This window comes from Pleurodeles waltl, chromosome 7 (assembly GCF_031143425.1).
Source record: "Pleurodeles waltl isolate 20211129_DDA chromosome 7, aPleWal1.hap1.20221129, whole genome shotgun sequence".
NCBI classification, from domain to species: domain Eukaryota; kingdom Metazoa; phylum Chordata; class Amphibia; order Caudata; family Salamandridae; genus Pleurodeles; species Pleurodeles waltl.
Genome location: NC_090446.1, coordinates 603,073,027 through 603,100,722, shown reverse-complemented (window position 1 = coordinate 603,100,722; position 27,696 = coordinate 603,073,027). Strand labels below are relative to the sequence as shown.

Genomic DNA, 27,696 nt, shown 5'->3' with positions numbered 1-27,696 from the left:
ATTTTCGTCGAAGCTGGCGCGAGGGGAGAATTCTTTAGGTGAGGAATCCACAGGTAGATAATGTATCCACCAGAAAAAGCGTTGCCAAAGGTAAGTAACTTATTCTTTTCACCCCTAACAGTGATGATAGGCCCTTTGAGGCACCTCAAAATGTGCCTCCAGAAATGTTTACATTACTGCCAAGCATAATCTATAACAATTATGACAGACTGCTAAATGCTATTCCATCTGGCTTTTCCTTGTTACTTTCAGAACCAGGTTCAATGCCCCTGCCTCCTCAATTGTTTCCATTATTCTCTATAAACATGTCATGTTCTGAAACTGTTCTGTGTGTTCCTTTTGTGTTTCCAACTTGAATGGCTCCTATGCCTATGCTTCTGCTGCCACCACCACTGTAATCTTTAATTCCTCTGGTACCAGAGGATTCAGGACATTTTCAAGATCAGAATGATGGCTGTGCCAGTGATGACACTATCTCAGTTGACATGGTTTTGACATATAGGGAGACATTGATAATATATTCTCCCTGTATGATAGAGGCGATGACAGGGTCATTCTCCGCAGACCCTGAATGGGATTATTGTTCTTAGTGATTTAGATCCTGTTCCAGGGACTAAAAGCTTTTCTGATGAAATCAGAAGGTTCCCTGTCCACATTGAAAGGATATCAAGCAAGGTTAGTCTTCCAGTGTCCTCCTTTGAGAAATGTTTATTCTTATTAAGTTTTAGAGAAAGAGCAAGAAGGGCAATACTGAAATTTTACTGTGAGAGGCAGGAAGGTGTTCTGACTTTGAGACACCCTGCAGTGATTTGTTCAAACAATTCCAATATTGACAAAAAAAACTAAAGCACCTGATAATTTGCAAGCATAGTATAGATGTCAAGTGAAAATAAACTCTGTAAATTTTACTGTTGCGCGCACGGTGGTTGGGAAATCCTACCATTCAATGCACAGCTCCTTCCAGCACAGAAAGCAAGAAAAAGATTCCAGGATAGGAGAAAGAAATCTGCTGGTGGCCAGCTCTGTTGTATGCACCAGCAATTGTATCAAGATATGAGTGCTAACTATGGAATACAATCACACTTTTTACTGAGAAATTATCAGAGGAAAAGTTCGAGGCCAATGGCATGTTGCCTCACTGATACAACAATGGATTCAAAGTCTGTTTCAAATAAATGGGCAGTGCTACTGTCTGTGTTTGGTTGAAGAGCAGTTTATTCTGGCTTGAATTTCAACTGCATATCATCAATATGCCATTTGATGGTGACAATGTTGTCAGTAAAAGTTTAATTATATGCTTCAACAGCAAGGCATAAACGGGCACTGCAGTGTCTTTTGTGGTACTACAAAAAAGGAGAATTCTTGACACAGACGATGTTACCATAAACACCAATACAATAGTTTTTGTCGCAGTTTACAATATGGTTTCATCTAGGACTATGCACAGCAAACTCCAAGGCAAAGAGGATAATCCAAGAGATGAAACCAAAGGTGTAGAGGTGGTGATTCTTCCCTCCGAGACTTCACAAAAGAACCTGACTTACAACCGCTTTTCCCCACTCAGAAAATCATTGCTGAGAATGGGAGGATTCAGATTTTTTTTTTTTTTTTTTTTAAAAGCATGGCGCACAGCCTAACCTCAAATAAAAGGGTACTGGATATTGTTAAAATGGCACACCTTTTAGAATTTGTCAGATCCCTTAAATTATCCTCTCAGGAAGGAGCATTAAAGAGACAGTAGGGTTTTTGATACAAAGTCAGAAGGGATTTTATTCCAGATTTTTCTTATACTAAAAAAGTCAGTACATTGACAGCCAGGTTTAGATTTGAGTAAGCTTAAGAAACATATAAAGAAGGAAAGCTTCTGGAAGGTTATGTTGCAAAACATTCTCTTCTTCCTTTATCCACTGAGGCAGTATTTTGGCATCAATAGACTGGAGGATGCTTACTTCAATTTGCCCAATCATCCCTGTCCCCAGCAAATTTCTACTTTTCAAGGTAGGCGGTCTGCATTATCAGTTCAAAACTCTTGTTTAGCTTGAACCAAATGCATGGCCCCAGTGACAGCCTGCTCACGACACTGGGGCTTTCCTCTATACCCGTATTTGGACAATTGCCTAACCAAGCCTCCCTTTTACATCATGCATGCACAGTTGTACTTAGTACAACATCGCTCCTTCATTAAGGCTAGCAATAAATACAAAGAAATCAGGTCAGACTGTCAAACACTCTGGTGTTGCTGGGAGCACACATCAACACCTACATAATGAAAGTGTTTCTAACAAAAGACATAATTACAAAACTCGAATAAGTTTTTGTCTCATTTAACCTTACAATATGATGGTCAGAAAGCCATACATGGTACTGGGGTGCATGCCATCATTCTCTTCCAAGCGATCCTCCTCAATAGTCATAGCCACTGAATAGTCCAGCCCACTCACGGGGATGCCGGAGCTGAGAGGGAATAGATGTATGTATGCATCATACATCATTCTAAAATAATATTTATACTCTCAAAAAGTCTAAGAATGCCACATTTTATGATCATTTAAAAAAAGAAAACATTTACTTCCATGTAAGTCACCATAGAGTATCGGTACACATTGCCAAACTTTCACAAACTGTCTTTAAAATGTAATGAAAGCCAGAATCAGCCACTAGGCTGCAAGTAATACATTTAGCTAATGCAACACTCACTGTTCCTTTAAGAGCCTCACACTACCCTCAGTATCCCATCATGCCCTACAGGTGTCAGATAGGTTAGGCCATTTTTACGGGACTATTTAGGAACCAGGGGAAAATGTAATAGTACTGTAGCAATTCTTGTCCGGGGACAAGGGAGGTTTACTTATGACTTCGATGAGGATACCCCTAGAAGAGAACTAGGATTAAAGATAAGTAAATTTTACTTTTCTTCCAATAGCTCCTTATCAATAGTCTTGTGCATTGAATAGAATAACAAACCCATCCCTCAAAGAGCGCCTAAGAAATGGAGACAGTCCCATAATTACCCAAAAGGATTCTTCAAAGATGCCTGCCCTATTTTTGAATCTTCCCTGGAGTTTGAACCTAGACATGAACGCCTAGTGAAAGTGTGGATGGACCTCCATGTTGCAACTTTGCAAATATCTACAATGGGGATATTCCTAAGAAGAGGCATTTTAGCCACTTTACCTCGATAGGTAAGGGTTTCTTCGCCAATTAATATGCAAAGACGATACAAGAATCTATCTATTTTAATATTGATTGTTTTGGAGAAGACAAACCAGTTCTTACTGGTCCACAATTTGTAGGAAGTTGATCTGATTTTCTTATGTCTCTAGTTTTGTCCAAATTGATGTTCAGTATCCTTGTTACATTAAGGGAAGGGGGAGATTTCTATGCCTGAGTTTAAGGATTCGTACAAACAGGTAGGCAAACACATTTTTTGATTATTGTGGAACTCAGAGACTACTTTAGGGAGAAAAATAGGATGAGTTGCCAATGCAACTCTGTTTTTGTGAAACAGTTTTTGGTTCATTTGCACACTGGGTTTGCATTTTGCTTACTCTGTATGCTGAAGTAATTGCGACTCCAAAGCTGTTTTCCATTTAAGATGTTGCAAAGAAGCCTTGTGAATATGTTGAAAATGGGGCCCCATTAATTTAGATAAAACAGTCTTTAGCTCCTAAGGGTGAGAGGCACTTCTAACTGGAGGGAATAACCTTCCTTATAACCTCTAAGAAACCCTTTAACTACAGGAATTTCTAATAAAATTGATTTGTGAGGGGGTATTCTGTAAGCAGTTATGGCCGCAAGATGTACCTTTTCAGGGTAGTAGTGTAAATTAGACTCTGCTAATGAAGCAGGTAAGACAACAGCACTTCAACATGACCGTTAAATGGATCAGAATTATTTTGAATACACCAAATAGAAAATCTGTCCCATTTTGAATCATAGGGTTTTCTTGTGGAAGGGCACTTGGACACTCTCTCAAGATATCCATACAGTCTTGTGATAGCTTTAGCTGGCCATATTGTTAGAATTCAGGAGCCAAGCGGTAGGCCGTAGTGATGGAAGATTGTGATGGAGAATCCTACCTCCCAACTTGTAAAGGAGAATCCTGCAGGAGATAATGTACAGGCGCTCGAAGAGGTGAAGACGGTCCGTGACTTTGGACTTCTTAGCTTCTTTATAGGCTACATACATGTTTTTTTTTTTTTTTAGTACGTTCTCAGAGATCTCCTCTCATAGGGGAGACTATACAGTGCTTATTACATTGAGGATGCTCCTGGAAGCGAACTAGGATTACAATTAAGAAACATTTCCTTCACTCTCTTGATTCCTCAATGCCACATCAGGACACAGCCAGCCATTTACAGAGGATGTAAGTGCTACTTTCTGCCTGGAAAGAGGAGACTGGGAAGATCAAATATTTGCAACAAAAGTATTTAGACTTACTCTCACACGAAGCCTCAAATTAGTTCTAACAATGGATGCTTTTCAAATGGGTTGGGGGGCACATTTGAGTCGGTTGTTTGTGTAAGCAGAAAATGGGCTCTGGTGGAATCCTCATGTCCACATCAGTCTATTGGAAATCTGAGCAGTAAGTTAGGTTCATTTTCCTCGGTGTGAGATTCTAAAGGGTTGATGCTAATGGATAGCACTACAAGTACATTACAGGAGTAAGAGCTCTCTTATTAGATCAAGAAGGATAGAAACTCTGTTTCAGGGCCATAGAAAGCAAGCTAGACCTTTTTGAAGAGCATGTTCCAGAGCTACAGAATGCCTATGAGAAGGGAAACGTCTGGAATGACTACTCCGGAACAACGATTATGTTAACGCAAGCGGAACCATGCTCGCATTAACGACAACTCCCTTTTTACCCTGCCTAAACCACACGTGCTGAACATCGCACATGGGTTGTTAAGGCACAGAAAAAGGAAGAGTGCATCGGGAGAGGACGCGGTCAGGTAAGTGGGACGATGCAGGGTTGGGGGGTAGTTTTTAGGGGTGGTGGTGGATTAATGGCTTGCGGCGGGGCAGGTTAGTTTGATTTTTTTTTTTTTTTTTTTTTTAGGGGCAAGGAAGGGGTGATCGGGTAGTTCTGGCTTTTAGGGTTTGGGGATCTGGGTAGCTTTGTTTTTAGGGACGGGGTGGGGGGTCGGGGTACTTCTGTTTTTGGGGGGTGGGGCAGGGTAGTTTGGTTTTTGGGGCATGGGGGATCGGGGTAGTTTGGTTTTTGGGGGTGGGGGTCAGGTAATTTGTTTTTTGGGGCGGGTGGGGGTAGTTTTGTTTTTGGGGGTGGAGTTTGGTGTATCGGGGTAGTTTGGTATTTGGGAGGTGGGGGATCAGGGTAGTTTGGTTTTTGGGGGGTGGGGGTCAAGTAATTTAGTTTTTGGGGTGCGTGGAGGTAGTTTTGTTTGTGGGGGTGGGGTGGGATCAGGATAGTTTGGTATTTGGGGGGGATCGGGGTAGTTTGGTTTTTGGAGGGGGGTAGGGGTAGTTTGGTTTTTGGAGGGGGGTAGGGGTAGTTTGTTGGTTGGGGTTGGGGGGCGGTTTGTTTTTAGGGCGGGTGGGGGAGGTCGGGAAGGGTTTAGTGCTCTGGGTTGGTGGGAGGTATCCGCTGTAGTTTTATTTTACGGGTGGGGGGTCGGGTAGTCTTAGTATTAGGAGTGCAGTACTTCTGGGCCTTAGGGCAGGTGGGGGGGGTTGCATGCTAAAACCACGCATGCCTTTCCTACACATGCCTTTACTAGGCATGCTTTTATAACAAAAAATTGTTGTAAACGCATGCATGGTAAAGGCATTTGTGGTAACAGTGGTCGTTGTTCCGGCATTCGTGGTTCCAGCATTCGTTGTTCCATCATACATTCCTATAAGGATGCTGTCAGTTATCAGATTTCAGAGATCTCACAAGCGGGTCCCGAGCAACATACAGTTACTTCTTACCTCAGTCAGTGGATGACACTGTATTTAGATATGTTCCTAACAAAAAAATAAATATCATTGTCTGCTTGTAAACATATAGTCCTATCCAGGACAAATGATCTTGATGGATTGGATGGGGGAAATTAATTAATGTCTTAACTCCTCTTTCGCTGGTCCACAGAAATCTTCGCAAGATGAAAAGAGAACCCTGCAAGCTGAATGTTTTAGCACCAGCCTGGTTGATACAGCATTGGTTCTTAGATCTTTGGAACATGGTAATACAAACTCCCCACCAATTGTTTCCTCACCTTTTGCATTTAGGGCAGGCAGGATTGCATTACAGGATACATTTGTCAACAAGTTCCCCATTATTTGATAACAGCAGAACACCCGTCTAGTCTTCTTGGAGAGAATAGTTAAAGTTCATGAAAGGGTCATTTTGATAATATCCACCAGTGGCATAAATGTCCCTAACATGGTAGCAGAATGAGGTTCTTTTTACATTAATGAATCCTCCCTTTGTGCGTATCCACTGATCCCCAGTACAACACTTGTCATGGAAAACAGGCTTTGTATTTGCTGTGATTTCAGCCTAGAAAATGATTATAATGCATGCACTGTCAGTAAAAGACCAATACTTGTGTTTTGTCAAGGAAAAGGTGGTTCTTAAAATGATTCCTTAACTAATTCAAAAGGTGATCTTTTCTTTTCACTTAATTGTGCATTGTGTTGCTCACTTTTTTTCCTGAATTCAATAACTCCTATCAAAAGGTCTTTGTAGATATTAGGAGATACCTTAAATTTTCTTAGAAACATACAGAAAGTTTTCAAAGATTTGATTAGTTATGTGTGAGCCTTAAGTGAAAAAATGACAACTAAGCAGACTCTTGCTACATGTTTTTTGCATTGTACTTTCTCATAATTCCATATACAGGCTTACCAATGATGGAATTCAATCTCATTCTATGAGAGGGATGGCAACAATGGTGGATTTTTTCTCTGGAATTAGACTTGAAGGCATATGTATTGCTGCAATCTGGACTTTTGCTCACGTCCTCACCAAACACAAGTGCACTGTGTTGAAATCTAAGACTTCTACAGAATTTAGAGTTTAGTCTCTCTCCTGTCTTGAGCTATATTAGATATATACACTTCGTGTATTTACTGATATTCATCGTTTTTCAGCATTGGTATATTCACATGCAACCCTCGTTTTGTACCTTTATAATAAGGTTAACTTGTGCACCCTAATAATCTGGTGAGCTCAACAAAATCTGGCAGTTGGAGACTTTGGGAGGAGTAGCAAAAGGTGCATGTCCATCTGATTGGCCAGACTTAAGCTCATAAAATGAAGTAGGTAGTTTGTATGTTGTCTGTTTTTCCAATGTTATCTTGGTACAGGTATACTGCTACTGAGCATTGGTTACCTAGGGTTTCCGGCCTTGTGATCCAGAAGTATTCAAGCATGTGAATATATGAGGATACACATGTTAAACTGGAGTTATAGGTAAGTAATGTTTTCCTTATCATACTTTTTAAAGGCTTTATGGTAATATCTGTGGTGTTGGTGAGCCTGAATCAGCCAATGTGCACAGACTTTTTGCAGACAAAGGTGAGTGCAGCAGTATTGAAAACACTGAGCAAACTGGATGATATTTATGATTTTCATCTACTACTATAAACCAATGAGAATTTCAGTGTACCTCTGTTAATGGGATGTTGAAGTAAGTATTTTGACAGTTCAAAAAATCAGTACGCCTTCTGCTTTGTTAAAAATGTATTTTTCAGAACCGTGATGCAAAATTATTGCACCAAAAGGTATTTCTAGTCTACTGATCCAGTACTGGTCTGAAGCCATATTTTTTTGAGAAGGTGACCTGGTGTCAAAGCCTTGGCTTACTGGCTTCTTGCTTACCAGCTCAGTGGGTGACCTTTTTAAGTCTTCTGCAGGAGATCTGCTTGGGATCTCTGAAATCTCAGTAGGTATGCGGGTGGTTCTGGAAGAACATGCAGGGAATAGCTTTCACAAATGAATTTTTAAAACACAAAGAATAAGAACATATGTCCTCTGGATGACTTGAAAGAGACGTTTTATGCCCTTGTTGCATATATTTGTTCTTATTGCAATTAATTTGACTGTTTGATAGTCTCTTGAATGTGATTCTTCCTAACATTCTCATTTGTTACGATAGCTTAGGAGACGCGGAAAGTCTCATTGAACTGACAAGGAGCTGATACTCCATCAACCCATGATATGCAGTGTCAGGCGCTGGTGACAGCAGTATTAGTGCAGGGGTTTGATTCTTTTCACATGCATCTCAGGTAGAGACTGCTTATTGACTGTTGCCTGAAATTGTCCATATCCTGGAAAGCATGGTGGTTGCTTAACACGTGGTAGGAAAGGCTATATGCAAAGGTTTCTTGACAGGATTCATCCTTCAGTCCCTAAAATTACCAACTGTATTTTCTGCAGGTCCATTGAACATGTTCTTGGTGTCACTGGATATTTGTGAAGCAACTGCTGCAATTCTTTCATAAGGGTTTCCGACACCTACAAATTCCTCCACATTGCCTGAAGATTGAAAGCTGATCATGATCACTAGGTTGCCTGGACCATCTTATCTGACATGCATTCTAGGTCACCAAGTCCAGTTATTAACCTTTTATAGATTCATGTAGAGTCCTCCTCATCAGGCTCTTATTATGGCTACTGTTAAATGGTATTTGCAAAGATCAGCCTTTGCCGCTGGTGTGGTCTCCTACCAGAATTCACAATGACCTCCAGTGTCTGAGCTTAGTGCCCTTTGCTCATTTAGTGTTTATAAAAATGCACCAAATTTTCCCAGCCTGGTGGATTGACATGTGGCCTTCGAATAATACCAACACAGAGGACCTATACCTTCAGATAGCTTGCTTTCCCATCTCCAGCATTGGATGTTTGATAAATTCATGTGCTTGAATCATTCCCTATCGTCGAGCAGGTAATCCCCGGGTAACTTTCAATAGTAGAAGTAAAGAATTTCATTGAAAAACAAGCATTGGCAAAACCAGTAGTTCTCGCCATTGAGAACTAATGGCTCTAAGATTGCCTTTTGTTCATGCTGTATAGTAGTGGCAAAAATGCTAATGCTGTACAGCATCAACAAAACAGGTTGTGGAATGGAGTCATGTGCATGCATCATAACGTGGTGGTTTCTTTTTGGGTGTTGGCCGCCCCCTAGCAGGAAACTGCCACAAGCTGCCTTATACATAATTAAAAAATAACTTTTATATTTGTAAATCTGCTTTGCCTTTTGTCCTAGCCACATTGCTGAAAGGGTAAGATATTACTAAGGTGGGGCCAATCTTGTTGATTGACAGGCTGCAGACCCACAGGGATGATTTTAATGATTTCAAGACGCATGCAGATGTTGTATTGGATAGGTCTCTTGCTGTGCCAGCCCTATATGTACTTGAGGAACACAGCAGAGCCCTACAGTCTCCTATGGAGTGGTTGGTTGGTTTGCTTCAACCATTCTTGAGCCGCTCTTATGGGGTTTAATAGGAAATGCATGAGAGCAACATATGGATTAATTTGGGTGATGTTGGCTGGCCTGTCTTTGCTTGCCACAATTACAAGGCTGCACGCGGGTGGAATAATTACCGAACATGCCCAGCCATAATGTGGCCTCATTTTTAAGCCAATCACTGGGTGAGTGACCATGTTATTTGTCTCTGCTCTTAATGCAATGCTGTTCTTTCATGCACAACACCAGTGAGGCATTGTGCAGGAGGGGACTAAAAGAGAGCAGTTGCTTTTCCTTGCTCATCTCCAGCCTGCAGAGTATGTGCTTCCAGTATGTGCCTGAGAGTGGCATTCTAGGTATGTTCAGTTCTCCTACAGGACACACTGGGCAATTTTGTTTCTCCGTTGTGGCAGGGAGTTATTAGTAGTTAAAAAAAAAAATGTTTTAAATCACATAATAGTTTTAAAAGTTAAGTAGTGAGTGGGAAGGAGGCTTGATTTTTATTGTGCTTTGCCAGCCCTTGCATGTGCTGTCTCCACACTGTGTTTCAGAGTAAGGTAGCAGTGCTGGGTAGTAGTTCATCAGAGCTGGTTCATCCTTAATTTTGAAGTGGTACATGGGTTGTGGCTGTCATATGGCAGATGGTCGAGTCACTTTAGAACCTGAAACAGCAACACCTGTGGGACTGTACTTGTGAAGCGTTGCCACCGCTGTCTTCTTCTGGCTGATTGTTCTTCGGTGCTGGTACCTAAACAGAAATAATGTTTAAAAATCTTATCCCTTGCTGCTTGTGGGTTCCTGATTGGCACTCAAAGCCTTAGTGCCACACTCACCTCTGCATCAGACCCTAAAGTGTGGTTCCTGATGGCCAACAAATAAGTGTAAAGATGAAAGTTGGTTCCTTTCTGAATCTCCTCAGTGCTTTAGCTACTAAAATAGAAAGTGAGCTGATCAGCTTTAAATTGCTATTGTGCTGAGCAACTGCTTGGGTTTCCCGTGCTTTAATTAATTATAGCTTGTCTGCTCAGTACATAGCAGGAACTAATGCCTTAGCGCGCTGCCCACCCTCACTTCCATTCCAGACACTGTCGTGCAGGCAGGTTATGTACACCCAACTCATTTGTCAAGGACACCCTTGATTCTTTCAGCTACGGTGAGAAGTTTTAAATCAACACTGCGGAGAGACATTTGCTCCTCTTTCTGGAGTACAGTGGCAGTTGCTTAAATCTACTTACATGTGACGGTCTTTGTAAAACCCATATGCAAATGTTATCTATAAATTAAAGTATGACCATGAATTTACAGAACACATAAGTGTATGCTCATATTTATTTGTATTGAAGAATGTTTAGTCAAGAAAAATGTCTACTAAAACCTGATAAGTAACATGTGGCTGGAAAAAACCTAATTAATGTAAACAATTGGTGCCCAGGAGCTAGTCACATCAGTCTTGGAGGGGTGCCATTATGAGCTCAGGGTTCTGGTTTTTGGTCTCAAGTCTCAGATGTACTCAGCACAACCAAAAGCATCTTCCAAGAGTGAGAGTTGAATCAAGATATGACAACCATGATCTTTTGCCAGTGGGTGATTGCCTCCAGACCTATTTGAATCAGCATTGAACAGAAAATGCAAATGTTCTGCCAGCTGGCAGGTGTATTCAAGGTCGGCGAGAAATGCATTTTCAGTGCCATTGTGCAAAGCGTTTGCGTTTACCACTACGTTCTCTCTATCTGAGACTTTTTAGCAAAGCCCAGAGAGAATTTTATTGATTAATCCTTATGGGCATAGCCTGTGGTTACCAGTAATGATACACAGCTCTTTTCCACCTTTCAGAAGCTTCTCCCATGCTTTCAGGGATAGGTATTAATCTTTTGCAGGAGAAAGGACAGATGCTACACTGTGCTCGTGCATGATTCACATGGTTTCTGAGTACCTGAAGTTTTGCTTTGGTTGGGCACCAAAGACTGTCAAGACATCTTGGCCCAGGCCAGAGCCTCCTCCTCCAAATGGAAACACTTTTGTGTGTGGTGGTATGATATTGGTTTGCATCTAATCTCCGCACAACTACATTGTTTTACTGTGCCCTTGGTGGCACAGCCAACCCTCAAATGCACCTCATCCACCTAGTAGCTATTTCAAAGTTCAGATGATTATCTCAAACCTAGTCTTTTCTTTCAACAAGACTAACGAAGGAGGTTCTCAGAGATCTGTTTAGGGCATTTCTACCTAGTAGAAACCTGCATCGCCCATGGTAGTTAAATACTGTCCCAGCTCTCTTGATGGAAGCCTTTACATAGAACTGAATTTGTATCATGGAAGAGAGTCTTGTTGTTAGTGCGTATATCCAGTAGAGTTAATGAAATTCACACATTCACCATCAAACCCCTTTCTTGCGCAGTGTGCTTTTGTGTCACCAATATAAGGTTTATGCCATAGATGCACACTTACTTTTAATGCAATGACACAGTTATACTTGCAGCATTCTTTTGAAAAACCAGTGTGTGTGTCTAGGGTGCACTACACTCTGTAGTAGTGCAGGTGATGAGGCCATCTCGCGGAGGATGCCTTGATGGGAGTGTCAAGAGTGACAAAGGCTGTTGAGATGTCACCAATAGCAATAATGGTAACCAGCCTGTCCCCTTCTTGGCCTTCCATGAGCATGGTGTGCCACAGGCACTCAAGCCATGAGATAATAGCAGCTCCATCAGCATCTGTCCCCGGGAAGAAGGCATGGTTCATGGAGCTTTCAGTAGTGAAATGAGTGGGAGTAAGAGACTGGAAAGGGGAGAGCGCTGGGCACCACAGCTGGTCAGAGCCGTGGTGATTCCATGCAGGCTTTGCATGTGTTTGCCGATTGGAGAGATGAGTTGGAGAAGGGAGTGGATCTCTCCGACTGATCATTAGGGTGACAGATTCTTGCTACAGGGTCCTCCATGGAACTCCCACCCCCATGGGATTTTTGTTGGTAGCATAGCTCAGTACATTAAAATAAAGTGCTGGACCATCGCTGCCCCTGGACATTATTTGCCCATCGCAGATGAGCACTCTAGCCCATTTTGAAATGTCGGTGGAAAAAAAGGTGAAAGTGGACCTCTTTATCTTCTGTCCAACATCCTTGAAAGGAGAAGGGCTGACCTGAAAGACCCAATGACAGAGTAAAAGGGACTGGCAAGGGAAGAATGCACTTTGCTGTATTACGTCTCACTCTGATCTCGTGGAGAAGAGCAACTCCATAGAGGCTGCAGTAAAAAAAATATAGAGGGCTCCTTAGCAGGCTATGTGAAAGCCTGTGAGTCTTGCCTTTGAGTCTTTGCCATCTGGGCTGATTGGGGAGATGAGAGAAATAGCTGCTTTAAAAAAAAAAAAAAAAAAACCTGGGGGCTTAGATTAATCTGGATACGGAGTTGGATCTAATGGATGACTGGTGGTGAGGTGCTAATATCGTGGTTCTGGGAGACCTGCTTAAAATCACTCCTGACTTTCTCTTTAATTGAATGTACCGGGTATTCCTTGGCTTGCTAACTCTGCCAGAGTGGCTGGATGATAGTGATTGTAAACGTTTACGTATTACCTGCTAGGCCCAGTTGGTACATGAAGGCAGGTGTTTGCACAGTGCTTGCTATGGCATGGTCAGTTGATTGATGAGACCGAATTCTAGTGAGAAAGAAGATGATAGTGTGGATTAACAAAGACATTGACTAGGGGTTCCTCTCTCTCAGTACGTTTACCAGTAAAGCTCAGTGTGGATCATCAGGAGAACAATTTTTTTGGGTGGGCTGTTTTCAGTCATTCGAAAGTTTGTTGTCCCTTGTGATCTAGAATGTCAGCCTTTTCAACGAAAGACATTGAAGTTACTTAGCAGTAGATGCAGGAATTCCTTTTTCAGACATCAGCTGAGCAGCAGCATGAAATTGCTGCAAAATATTACTGTATGGATACTGATCCTGCAGGAGACCAAGACTTTCTTTCACACTTGTGCTATAGAAATCTGAAGAATGGAAGCCTTCGGTGGGAGCACAGTTCAGTGCGCTCTCACCTTACTGGATAGTGTATTCTTTTCTTATGGGGTTATTGTGCTACAAGTAAGATTGTTTATGCTATTTTGTTCTACTATTGAAAATTACAGTGGGACTTCCAGGTTGATGACTGTGAATGATTCAAGTATGTGAATCTCTGAAAGATAACGGAAATTGTAGTTGTAGTTAAATAACTAATTTAATGCAAAGTGTAACTCTATGGGTGATGCAGGAGTGGAGAACCCTTTGTATACGTAAGAAGTATTTCCTCGCTTTGTAGTTAGTAAGACATTTAAAGCAACCACACAAGTATATTTTAACCCAGGCTCACTCTAGCAACTAAGTACACTGCAAGTGTCTCAAAAGAGCTCATCATTTCATACTATTTATTCTGGGTTGGATGTGGCATACGTATGATTTTTACAAAATAATTCACCTGTTTATGTCTCTTTCTAGAAAATACTTCTTATTTAACATGCTAAACAAACTGAACGTTTTTTATATATTCCTAGTGGCTCACTTTTCAAAACAATGATTTGCCAGCCTCACTTCACCCGCTTCTCCATACCCCCCTCCACAGTTCTCTACAGCTTGTATCTGTTGTTTTGCAGCACATTTTGAGAAGAAGCGCTACAGGAAGCCAAGCAAACGTATTTTGCAGTATGCTGAGGAAGGTGATAAGGTTCCCCCACCCAAGAAACGAGCAAGGAGACCTAATGGCACTTTCTGTAAAATGACAGTAAGTCCAGGTCACATGATGAATGAAATTTGCTCGCCCTGAAATGTAACCGTTTTTAAACTGCTTCTTATTTAAGTTAATTATTGACTAATGGCCTTTATAAGTATGAACCGTGCCTCCTTGAGAACATTTTCTACTTTAGTTTGACCAGTAATGCCATATCTTGCTGAACTGAGGCCGACAGCTGTACCTTCATTAAAAATGTGAACTAAATGACACCATAAAAGACGTTTGATACTGTAGAAAATATCTTTATGTAAAGTCACAAATTGATCTTTCATGTTTTGTCTCGAGAAGTAGAGTTGTAGGCCAAGTTTTGTTTAGACATCCAAAAGCAGTACCTCCAAATTCCCTTGTGTGGTGGAACTGAAAGGCAATATCACATATGGGTTGTCTAGTTAGGCATTGCATTTTACTGGATAACCGTTTGGTGGAGGATGTTGCTGGGTGCAGAATCTCGAAACTAAAGATAAGGTAGTTATTGGGGTTTGCTATCTATGATACTGTTAATCAGGGATTACTGAATGCAGTTACTATAAGCGAACGTTTATAGTCTCTCTGGGGCTGCTTTTTTATCTGTCATGAATGAGCAGTGCTACTTTCACATCTCCAGCATATTACAGCACATACTACTTTTGAAGTATCAATTTCTCTGATCTTTGATTAATTGCTCAGTACGAATTCGGTCTGTGATTTGTAATATTGATTTATTACACAATAAAGCCCCTTATAAGTTAAACCTGTTATACTGACACTGAATTTTCTCTTAAATCAAGGATAGATAAGGGCACTCATGTTCGGAATTATCCCGTTTTTGTGAACAATTCGCAGCATCACTGGACGCCAATGATTTGAACTTGATGAGCATTGTAGCTCTTCATTGGTCTAGTAGGGACATATAATGGGGATGCAGATGTGTTTTAAAGTATTTGATAAGGGACATACAGTACCTAATTCACCCAATATTAAAACTCAAAATTCTGCACTGTACCTAGGACATTTTATATTTTTTAAATTGTGTAGGTTTTTAAAATGTTTAAATTTGTGAGGGGTGAAATCATTTGTATTATTATTTAGTATGATTTACATCCCACCTGACATATTTACCATTCCCCTGCCAACAGCAGCAATAAATAAGTTCAAACACATTTGGTCCTTCTTGTTGACAAAAATAGAGTTCAGGGATTTATGGGTATCTAAATGTACTAAGTATTAGCTGTCACTTAGGCAAAAAGTTGTAGAGGATTCTTGATTCAGATAATTTGCCTTTGTCCTCACTTAGCAGAGCCTCATATTAAATGGGTAAGGCATTTTTTTTTATAGCTAAGGATGTTTGCTTCTGTTGGGACGTCACTTTCTATGCAGTTATTGACCAGAATTACAAAATGATTACACAGGTTGTAAATTTATGGCTTTTACTGTGAATTCTGTATATTGTTACAAGAACTTCTTGTGACTTTAAATCTGAGAATTTGCTAATACTGAAAGTCATTCTCTTTGCATATATGGGTTTTAATTTTTTTGAGTTTGTTTGCATATTGGTTTGTATTTTGTTGTACACAATTTATATTGTATTATTTAAATTTAATGAAAAAATTGGCATTACAGATGCACAACCTGTTTTTATGTGGACTTTAAATGCAATGAGAATCAAGAGTTTTTCTTTAATTTTGTAACCGGTCTTGTTTCGGAGTTCTGATTTTCAACACACTTTGGTTCTTGACTGCATACCATGTCACATCAGCCAAAATAATTCTACAGATGATTGTCTACCTTAGGAAGACAGGCATCTATCTTTGTAGGCATTGTTTTTGCATGGATATGTGCAATTTTATTGAGTTATTGAATTGACTATATAATATATATTGTTTTTCATTCAATGTTCCTTTATTAGATAATCTTGTTTTGCTTGTGTTTTAAATTTTCACCTTTATAAAAAAAAAACAATGCTATTATCCATTTGAATTGTTTGTTCCATCAAATCCATTAATTATTTATGGACCTTTCCAGTGCAACAATATTTGATGTGTTCATTGTAGAAGCTCTCAGCACCTGAAATCTGATCACCCTCATTGACCCAGGAGCCCAGTGGCCTTCTTTTCTCAAGCTAAAAAAGAGACATTTACTGTATTCTGACTTTAGGAAAGTGCCTCTTTTTGTATGATCACCTCCCCCTGCAAACTTTGGACTGATGATGCTGGTTTTAGAGACTGTAGTGCACTGAGCCTTCCTGTTCTGACCACAATGTGGGTGCTCTGACCCCTCAAGAGTGCATGTGCAATGGTTCATTCTCGATTGACATACGTTATTTTACTTTTAAGATCTTGGTATGTTACTCCAGATACCCAGGGCTAGTGACTTAAGTGTTACTAGTGGACTGCAGCCCTTCTTGTGCCACCACTGTTATGAAAAAGTGAAAACATGCCTCTGGGTCTTCCACTGCAGACTAGTTGGACAGCTTCTAAACTGCCAGTTGGCCCTGGCAAAATGCCCCTATTGCCATGTCCAAAACTTATTTTCTTAATATCTTTTAAGTCTTTCCTAAGAAAGTCTTATAAGCCCATAAGGCAGAGTGCTGATATTCAAAAGATCATGCCGAATGTATTCCTTACATGTCCTGGCATTAAAAGTCACAATTACATTGTTTACTGTTCGAAGGTCAGTAGCCCCATTGGTAACAGTGTGTTTTACTAGCTCATGCACTACGTTTTAACTTCCACTTGGGACCACCGAATATGGTACTTGAAGTGTCAAATTAATTTTACGGCAAAGGTGACTTTAGAAAGTCACCACTTTGGTGCCTGAACCTCTAATAGCACTTTCAGTTTATCTGCAGCTATTATTCCCCTGCTAGGAAGTGTGAAGTGTTCCCAGGAGCATCTGTCAGGTTTCTGGTCTGAACGAGTCAGTCGTACATGTTGCAGATATGGGATGCTGCTATTTACATACTGGACAAATGTGACTTCTGCCTTCTAAACCTCATAAACCTGACAGCTGCATTTAACATGGTTAAGAACTCCATACCGTTGAAAACCTTCAAAGCAAGAATGAGTATAAATGGGTTTGCCCTAAACTGCTTCAATACCTATGTTGAAAAAGGAAGTTAATATATCAAAATAACAAACTCTTCTCCAACACTTAACTAATTTAAAAAGTGGTCCCCTAAGATTACGTTGTCTCTTCTTTAATCTTCCACCTGTAGATAGTCTCTTATCTTCCTTCTCTGAAAAAGTTAAATTTCAAACTGTTGCTAGACTGGTGATACTCGGATTTGCTTGAATTTCCTCTCTTTAACTTTTCTGTGTGTGGGATGACTAGCAACCATTTTAAAATAATCATCATTACTTACTTTTTTTTAAGGGGCCCCACCTTCTCCAACTTCCCATTCAACAAAAAAACACAGCATCCTTGTTCAGGACTCGTTTCGCACTAATACAATGCTAGACATTCCACTCATACTTTAATGGTGTAGAGTTAAAATAACTATCTGGAATAAAACGATTTTATGCAGGTGTTCTGCTTACTGATGTTAAGAAAATGCAGCTATATTACATGATGTATACGTGTGGATAAAAACCTTAATAAACAAATTTAAAAAAACAAAATGGAGCTATGTTCTCACCTGGTTCATCTGGGCATTTAGGGACCTGTCAGAGTGGCCGTTCGTGGAAGGAAATATGATCACAACACCTCTTCTGATCTCCTCAAAACTGCTCCCCATCAAAGCAAGATGATTTCTCAAACTTGACACATGTTCTATAAAATGCTACATTCTGGAGCGCTGATCTATCTGGTCTACAAACTGACCACCCTGTTTATTGAAAAAACCTCTGTGGAGAGTTGAGACCCCCTTCTGCTGTGAACATCAGCACGTGGTTAAAGAAAGTCACTAAAACAATCTCTCTTTGAAAGTGTATCAATGTCTGGAATGTAATCTCACAAGTTAGTATGACTGTAAAACCCTTAAGAAACCAGGATATAATTTGTTGTTCCGCGCCCTCCTTTATGTGGCACCCCAACCACATTCTGTATGTTTTATTCCATGGCTAGAGTTTTAGGATGTATTCCATGGCTATAGTGTCACCTAATCTTAACACATTAAACATAACTTAGAAGTTTAATGTGTGTACATTTGTGAAGTATTTGTTTCCCTCCATCATTGCCTGTGACTTTATATAATATTCTTACCTTTCATTGCTTGTATTTCAGTATCTAAGTGTGAGAGGTGAGTTTTGTGATTTGGGTATGGTAGATAAATAATGTTGTGACAAAAGTTTTTAGAAGAGTTTTAACTAGAGAGAGAATCAGCAAAACACTAATTTACCTCTCCTAAATCCTAACTCATTGACTGCCTTATTTTTATTGATAAGTGGTTTTGGGTGTCGTACACTTGTTTGAGCCACTATCGTTCAGGTACAAGTTGCAGAAGCAAACCGATACTATCAGATATTTCGAATTTTTTGATGAATATGTCCTTTTTGAGTAATTTGTTATAGATTGTAGAATGATCTTGAGGAAGGTTCTTATAAATAAAAGCTTCTCATATCTGCATGATGTACCAATTAGCCTGGTATGACAATCTAAGATGTCTGTTATCATTTAGACCATTGGTTCCCAACCTTTTGACTTCCGTGGGCCCCCACCGATTACTTACCGTAACCTGGGGACCCCCACTGAATCATTATTGGAATCCAGGGACCCCCACTCACTCATTATTGGAAGCTGGGGACCCAGGCCTAAACATCGTTTATGATTTGAACCGGAAAATAATATACGAAAAAAACTTAAATAAGCATTCCATAAAACACATACACAAATAACACCTTTTATTTTGTTTGCAAACAAATAAAACAAAAAATAGATTTTAAAAGGAAAGTTGAAGCTTTTCTAAATTCAACTAAAGCCGCCCATCGTCCATACCATATTCCATTTGATGCACCTTCACTGCTCCCACACACAAATATGAGAGAACTCATTTAATTTGTAGCCTCCAATTTCAAATTTCTCTATTTACAGTACATTAAAAAAAATTCTGTTGTACATTTAGCCACTTTATATGCACTTTATTATTACTCTTGTAATATTAATTACTTATCTAAACAGCCACAGACCCCCTGAGGAGGCTTTGCGGACCCCCACGGGGTCCCCAGCCCATAGGTTAGGAACCTCTGATTTAGACATCTCTCCAGAGTTACCATGTCATCATTATTATTATTATTATTATTATTATTATTATTATGATTATTATTACCTTGCGTATCATTTCACACTGCTTTCACACAGGGATCTAGCATTGACGAGCATATAATGGTATGCGCAATAAAGTGGGGATGAACTGGATTGGATTAACTGTGGTGTGAGGGCAGCAGTAATTATGTAATATCCATCAGTATCCATGTTTTTTAATGTGGATATCCTCTCAAGATTAGACTCGCCTTTACCACTAGTGAAAGTCTGACAGTAAGGAATGTTATGAATATGCTAGGACGATGACATGGTGCATTCTCTTGATTCCATTAGCAAGATCACATAAGACCAATACAGGAATGGCTTGCCAAATTACTAGGCAAAGTCTGTGGGGCGATGGGAATAGCTAATGATTTTAAGATCAATATTACAAAGTGAGTTAAAATAGTGGTCCCAGGAGAATAACAAAAGGCAGACTTTTTTTTCTAAATGTATCCACACTTTAACAGTCACCATGAATGCATCGCACACAGGTTGGGTATGCACATGGAGAAACTGAAAATCAGAGGCCCGAGAACAAAGTAGGAGACTGTAAAACACATCACTCTCTTGGAGCTAAAGGCAGTTCTTCAACATTTAAAAGCCCCCCATTCAAAAATAGAAAGAAAGACTATTCAAATACAAACAGACAATAGTAATATGTTTTACACTAACAAATTGGAGAGTCATATGCCGTCAGCTTTCAAGACTGAGCCAAGAAACATGAATATGGTCAACCAACACAAGCATAGGATTATCTGCAGTTCACCTACCAAAAGGACCGAACACAGCGACAGGCAGAGTAAGAAGATGAGGGCGAGCCCCAAGAGTTTGTAGATGTGTACGGCAAACATAGCGTTGTTTACAATAATAAAGACACAAAATGTCCAGATTTAACATCCATGAATCAACACCCTCCAGTCCAAGGGAAATGCACCATTCATGAATTGATATAGAACATCTGTAGGAAAGTGCCCCTTTTTTACATGGTCACCCCCACTTTTTGCCTGGTATTTGATGCAATTTTGACTGAAAGTGCACTGGGTTGCTGCTAACCAGATCCCCAGTGCAGATCTCTTTTCTTAAAACTGTGCAATTGTTCCCCAGTTGGCCATACCTTTAGAACCGCTGTAAGTCACTAGTAAATGATACCCCGGTACCTAAGGAGTGGGTACCAAAGAGGGTCCCCAAGGGCTGCAGCATGTATGGTGCCACCCTCAGGGACTCCTCATGTAGCACATGCAGACTGCCATTGCAGACCGAGGCCCTCCTTACGACTTTGGCGGTCTTTTTCAAAGACTGCCGAAGCCGCTGCAGCCAGCAAGACCGCCAGTGCTGGCCGTCTGCTGACTGCCATATAAGGAGTCGTGCAAGGACTTCCGCCCATTTATGGAATGTATGGTATGTGTGTGTGTGTATGTGAATGGGGATGTATGAGTGCGTGTTTGCGAGTGAGTGGGGATGTCTGCATGCAAGTTTGCGAGTGAGTGGGGGTGCATGTGTGCAAATGTGCGTATGCGAGGGGGAGTGTGTTAATGTATGCGTGCATGGAGGGGTGGGGGTGTGCGAATGTGGATGGGGGTGCGTGTGAGTAATTGTGGGTGGGGGTGCGTGTTTGTGGATGGGGAGGAGGGCTGTTTGTGTGAGTGAACAGGGAGAGCAGGTAAATTTATGCAGTGCAGGGGGAGTGAGTAGATGTATGCGGTGCAGGAGGGAGTTGAGTGCATGTATGCGGTGCAGGGGGTAGTGGATGTGTACGGTTCGGGGGGGTGTTTGTAAGTGTGTGGACTGGTGGGGGGGGCATGGAGGTGTGGGAACATGTGCATGTGTGTGCCGGTGACAGTAATGAGGATTCCTGTCGCCGGGTGCGTTACCGCCAGGGTTTTCATGGTGGGGTGACCGCCAACGAAAGCCTGGCGGTCTGTAGCCATGTAATCTGGCCGGCAGGCTGGAGGTGCTCACCGCCGGCTGCATCGGTGCAACTGCATCTGCGGGCCAAGAGGCGTTGGGGTGGTTGGCTTCTGCCAAACCCCACAACTTGTAATCTTGTGATCTTTACTGCTGGGTCTGCGGTGGTAAGACTGCCACACCAAAGCTGGCGGCAGTCTGATGACCACCAGCCTCGTGATGAGGGCCTGAGTGTTTTGGTGCAGCTAAAAGTGAAAACACAGCACACAGCCTTTGTACAATGCCCCCTGACACTGCCTGAAATAAATGTAAGTCACCCCTACAGTAGGCCTGATTGCCCTACGGCAGTGTGCATTATATTACATGTGAGGATATAATTGCAAGATCAGATATGACCCCACTATGCCTTTGTCAATTCTCAGACATGGTGAGTGAACAGGGAAGCCATTATAAGTACATGTGCTGGACATAGGTCAGTACGAGTTCCACAGCTACTCGTTGGGTTCACTGAAAATAGGGATGTTTGATATCAAACATATTAATAAACCCTCACTGGTTCCAGTGATGGATTTTTTAAATACAGACACCCAGAGGACGCCTTAAAGATGCTCCCCTGAAAACCTACCATCTATGCGTGTGCTGGCTGACTAGTTCTAACACGCTTGCCACCACCAGACATGTTTCTGGCTCCTAGGGTTGAGAGCCTTTGCTCTTGGGCAGGCAGAAACAAAGCCTGCTCTGGCAGGGGTGTTAGCACACCGCTTCCAACAGTATGACTCGCAAATCTGCATTCAAAGGCAGGAGACTTCAAAGAAGCCCACCACCCTGGATATGTAGATCTGGGTTCTCTCAAAGGAGAGGTTGCCGAACCACTGCCCTAGGGCCCAGTTGGCACCTGGACAGGCAGGTAAATTAGTAGTCAGAGAGGCAGATTAAGCCTACTTTCCACTGAAAGTGGTCATATAGGAGATGTAGTGGCCCCTGGGATAAGTAGGCCATAGGCCACTACCCTGCACTCCCCAAAAAGACCCTAAATTCAGTGTTTAGGGGAGTCCCTGATACAAGGAAATTAGATCCCACTGACCTGAAGAATGACACTCGAGAGATGAAAAAGGAAGAACTGAATATCAGCGACAGATTCAACGCCAACCCTGCCAGTCTGCCTGCTAACTTCAACAGTCGTTCCAAAGTCGCCTTGTCCTCCAGCTGTTGTTTCTTCCAAAAGCCCAGGAAAACTACCAGCCTTTTTCCCAGCACAAAGGAACTCCTATGGAGTAGTGGAGCTGCTCCCCTGCATCTTTGCAGGCACCAAAGAACCGCTGATGAGGACCTCTGACTGCCAAATCGCATGACACCACCACTGAACCTGAGCCTCCCAGCCCGTGTTAAAGTGGGCCAATGGTACCAGCGTTGGTCCCCAGCCTCTCCAGAGACAGTCCATCATGTATTTTCCCAATGTGACCTTCACACCGATGCCTGCAGTCTCTTTATACAGCCCCCCTCAACTGCAACCACCTCTGGTGAAGGAAACCCCGATGGTCACTGCATCTCTGCATCCGGATGCCCCGGACAAATGAGAAGAGGACCCCTGTGGTCTCTGTGTCACCCAGGCTTGTTAGATTTGGGCCCACTTGTTAGGTCACTGAGACTGGCCTCCAGTCCACGCCTGCAGCCTGTTTCTGGGGGCTGTGTCCACCGTGACCGCCCCGGTGATGGACACACGAAGGTCCAAGAACCCTCTGCAACTGGACGGTCCAGACCAGGGAGAAGAGGACCACTGGTGTCTCCACATTCCCCAGGCTTGTGAGATTTAAGCCCAATTGTTCGATCACCTGGACTGGTACCCGGCCAAGTATGCAGTCTGTCTCTGTGGGTGCTCTCCTCTGTGACAGGCACACGACGGTCCAAGAGCCCTCTGCACCCGGATGCTCTGAACTGAGGAGAAGTGGACCACTGGTGTCCTTGCGTCGATGAGCATCACAAGACCCGAGTCCACTTGGTTGCTCACTCTAGCTGGACCACCCAGTCCTAAACTGCAGCCTCTTTCCAACTGGACTGATTCCCATTGACTAACATTGGGCACTGGACGCCGTAGCACACCTCTGCACCCGGCCGCCCCAATGCTGCTCAGTGTAACCTGCTGGTGTGGTCCCGACCCTTGCCAAATACTTACCTTAAGTTCGGGAGATTGGTCGTGTAAGTTGCTTCACTCTGCTTGCTGTATTTGTTGTTCCTCCATAGGATAACACTGCAACTTTCAAGAATTGCACAATGTTGACTTTTCTACACCGTAAAGAGTTCTCTTGTAAAACGTACTTACCTGATTGTATTGAATTTGGTGCCAAAATATATATAAAAATACTTGTTATATTTGTAAACTTGTATGGATCTCCCTATTGAGTTGTCTCATTTCTTGACTGTCAAGACCGCACTACCCCCTTAAGGGAGCACCTTGGGATTTGTAGAGTAAGTCCTCTCCACTAGTAAGGGAACCCCTGGATTCTTTGCAAGTAGATCTTATTTTGATATACCATATAAAGAGCCAGCTTCCTACATTGTTGGCAGCAGTGGGATTCAAGACTTGATATTTGCTGTACCATTCAGGTAATAAGTGACACCACTAAGGAATCCAAAATTGTCTTTAGTTAGCAAATGTTTTTCCAATTTTTGATTTTTCTAAATTGTTTAAAATTTACTTTTAGGGCCTTGTGTTAAGTCCAAACTATTTAGAATACAGTCTTTTTAACTAGTTAGGCTAGTGTACTTAGACTTTTTAAAGTTTCTAATAAGGTCCCAACTACTCTAAAAACATGGCTGAGGCAGCAGGTTCATCCCAGGAGCTCAATCCGGGACCAATGAAAACCTTAAGTTAGCCCAACTGAAGGCCCTTTGCCGAGCATGAACACTTGCCATGGGGTCTAAACCTACAAAAGCACATCTGCAGCAGCTGCTTGCATAAAATGATATAGCCATGGCAAGGAAAGTAGCCACTCCCGAGAAAGAGGAGGTGGAAGAGGAGGATGATGAATTCCTCCACAACTTCACTGACCATAACACTACTGGGAGCACTTCTGATAGTACCCCAGGAGATGGAGACAGTGAACATGCTGAACTCCAGAAGTTAGCTAAGAGAATAGAATTAGAGTCTAAACTCCTAGCTATAGAAAAAGAAAGAGCTTAGATGGGCCCCTCTTTGGTGGCACCAGAATTTTAAATAGGGATAAAGAATACGTTTTTGGCTCTTAAGATTCCCAAAGGGACTGGCCCCAAATATATAGAAGGTGATGATATCACCAAGTGGTTTACAGCTTTTGAGAGGACTTGTAAAATGAGGAAACCTAGCCAAAAGTACTTGGCTTCTCTACTCTGGGAGCTGTTCTCAGGAAAGTGTAGCAATAGGCTCCTGACACTGAGTGAGGCAGATGCTGACTCCTATGACCGCATGAAGGATATCCTGATTGAGGGCTTCGGAGCTACAACTGAGGAATACAGGTTCAGGGACACTAGAAAAACCTCTACTCAATCCTGGGTAGATTTTGTTGACTTCTCTGTCGGAACACTGGGTGGCTGGTTAAAAGGGGACCAGGTGCAAGACTATGATGGGCTTTATATCATTATGAAAGAGCATATGTTTAGTAACTGTGTTTCTGAAAAATTGCTTCATACCTGTAGACCAATTTCTAATTTCTCCCCAAGAATTTGGAAAGAAGGCAGACCAACACAGGGTCAAGACTTGGGGTATTCAAGACCATGCATAGTGGGTGTGACCAAAAGAAAGGGGTTGCTAAATTCCCCTCCCCAAAGAAAAGATGGTGACCAGTCTAAAGATAAAAACGCAGAGTCTTCTAAAGGCCCCCAAAAATCTGTTCAGGATGGTGGGCCCTGAGACAAGACACAGACCATGGGTGTGTACCAGTATAAGACCTGGAACCCTTGGAAGGCTTAGTGCTTTAATTGCAAAGCCAATTGACACCGAACTGGAGACCCTGCCTGTCCCAGAAAGAATCCCCCTAATGCACCTGCAGCTCTTGCTGCAGTGGTAAGTCTTCAGGTGGGATCCCAGGGTAGGCTCTGGCTATGTCAGAAAGAACACAGAAGCAAGTTTAATCTCTGAGGGTGGGATGGATGTTGCTGTCCTGGCCGGCCCACTAATCTGGAGAAGTACAGACAACAGCCTCATATTAATGGGATCAGAGTTGAAGTACTAAGGGATACAGGTGTAAGTGTCACCATGAGGACTGAAAAACTGATCTCCCCAGAACAGTATCTTGTGAGACTGTCAGTCATCAATGCTGACCACTAAGCTGTGGTGCATCCCATATCAATGGTGTCCTTGGAGTGGGGAGGGGTTACTGGCCAGAACATGCTGCTGATATCCTCTGCAATTCTTGTAGCCTGTCTGCTAGGAAATTAAGTGGAGGCCTTGGCATAGGCCGAGGACCAAAGAAAGACCCATACTATGTTGGGTATACCTGAATGGGTGTGTGAGAAAACCAGAGCCCAGGGTAAAAAAAAAAAGAGGTGCTAGAGCCTTGGATAATGGCCCAGCCCTCCAAGAGAAAGGGCAGGAAGTTTAGTGAGCCAGCTTCTGAGCAGCCCCAAGCGCAGGTCCCCTCTCCTCAGGGAGAAGACCTCTGTCATTGAGCGAACTGCGCCCTATAAACATGGGCCATTCACAGCAGAACTCCTAGGCACAGGTGGACCCTCCATGGAAGAGCTGTGCCAGAGATACAGGACCTGTCCCACTCTTTGGAGCCTGATACCGCAAACTCTCACAAAATTTATTGGGAAGGGGGATTCCTGTATACTGAAGACAGAGACCCAAAACCTGGTGCCCCTAGGAGAGTGTTAGTGACTCAGAAGTATAGAGAGCGCCTACTCACTTTGGCTCATGACATCACCTCAGCTGGGCTTCTTGGCCAGGCCAAAACTTGGAGTAGGTAGGTACCTCACTCCTGGCCAGGTATGTCCCAGAAGCTGTAGAATTTTTTATATCTCCTGTGGCACCTGTCAAGCCAGTGGCAAGGCAGGTGGCCACCCAGCCCCCTTAATTCCATTTCCAGTTTTTGGGCTTCCCTTTGAAAGGCTAGGGGTTGACGCTGTTGGTCCCCTAGACCCTCCAACAGCTTCAGGGAAGTGATTCATACAGGTGGTAGTGGATCATGCCATCAGGTACCCTGAAGCTATATCCCTTAGGACTTTCACTGCACCTGCAGTTGCTATGGCCCTAATCAGTATTTTTGCTGGAGTGGGCTTCCCTAAGGAGGTGGTATCAGACAGGTAGTAACTTCATTTCTGCATATCTCAAAGCCACGTGGAGTGACTTATAAGTTCACTACCCCATATCACCACACACAAATGTGTGAGGTTCAACAAAACCATGAAAGCATGATTGCAGGACTCCCTGATATCTCAGGAGGAGATGGGATATCCTGTTACCATTCTTGCTTTTTGCCTACAGAGAAGTGCTGCAGGAAGGAGTAGGTTATTCCCCCCTTTGAGCTTATGTTTGTTCATCCTGTAAGGGGACCCCTGTGTCTAGTGAAGAACGGGTAGGATAAACCTCTCAAAGAGCTGAAGCAAGACATTGTGGACTATGTGCTTGGCCTACTTTCTAGGATGGCTGAGTACATTGATTGGGAATGCATCCAAAAACCTTGAGGCCAGCCTGGAGCTCCAGAAGCTCTGGCATCACCAAAAGGCTGCCAATGTGGAGTAGCAACCAAGGGAGTATGTGTGGGTACTTCAGCATGTGGCTCCCTAGGCACTCAAGGACAAATGGAGTGGGACTTAGTCTATCCTTGAGAAGAAGAGTGAGTTCACTTATCTGGTTGACCTGGGCACTCCTAAGGACCCTCACAGTTTCATCCATGTGCCTAAAGCTCTTTCATGGCGCTGCTGATGTGGCCTTGCAGTTGGTCATTGATGTGGATCGGGAAGAAGAGAGTGAACCTCTCTCTTAACTCCTCTCCCACAGCCCCAAAGATGGGTCAGTTGATGAAGTAGTCTTCTCAGATAACCCTACTAACAGCAAGCTGACTGCACACATGTCCTCCAGCAGTATGCTGAGCTCTTTTCCCTCCACCCTGGTTAGACTCATTCATCCATTATGTGGATACTGGTGACCATATGCGTGTCATGAACAAAATCCATATACCAAGTGATGTGTAGCATCAGAGCCGAAGTAAGCAAGATGCTGGAGTTAGGGGTAAGTGAGCCCTCTGAAAGTTCCTGAGCAGCCCAGTGGACTTAGTCCCCAAACCTCATTTCAAGGGAGGTAAAACCAGAGCTGAGGTTTTTTGTGGATTATAGAGGTCTCAGTGCTGTCACCAAGACAGATATGCACCCTATCCCAAGAGCAGATGAACTTATCGACAGGTTAGGGACAGCC

At 42.5% G+C, this 27,696-nt stretch overlaps 1 protein-coding gene across 3 annotated transcripts in view; it reads left to right on the top strand.

Annotated features, from left to right (window-relative positions):
* The window catches only part of LOC138304451 (histone-lysine N-methyltransferase, H3 lysine-36 specific-like), an 833,106-nt gene that overhangs the window by 261,797 nt on the left and 543,613 nt on the right, over positions 1–27,696 (top strand). For all 3 annotated transcript variants that reach the window (XM_069244519.1, XM_069244517.1, XM_069244518.1), the window contains exon 6: positions 14,044–14,171. In XM_069244519.1, the coding sequence (XP_069100620.1) occupies positions 14,044–14,171 (128 nt within the window). The remainder of the gene's footprint in view (positions 1–14,043; positions 14,172–27,696) is intronic.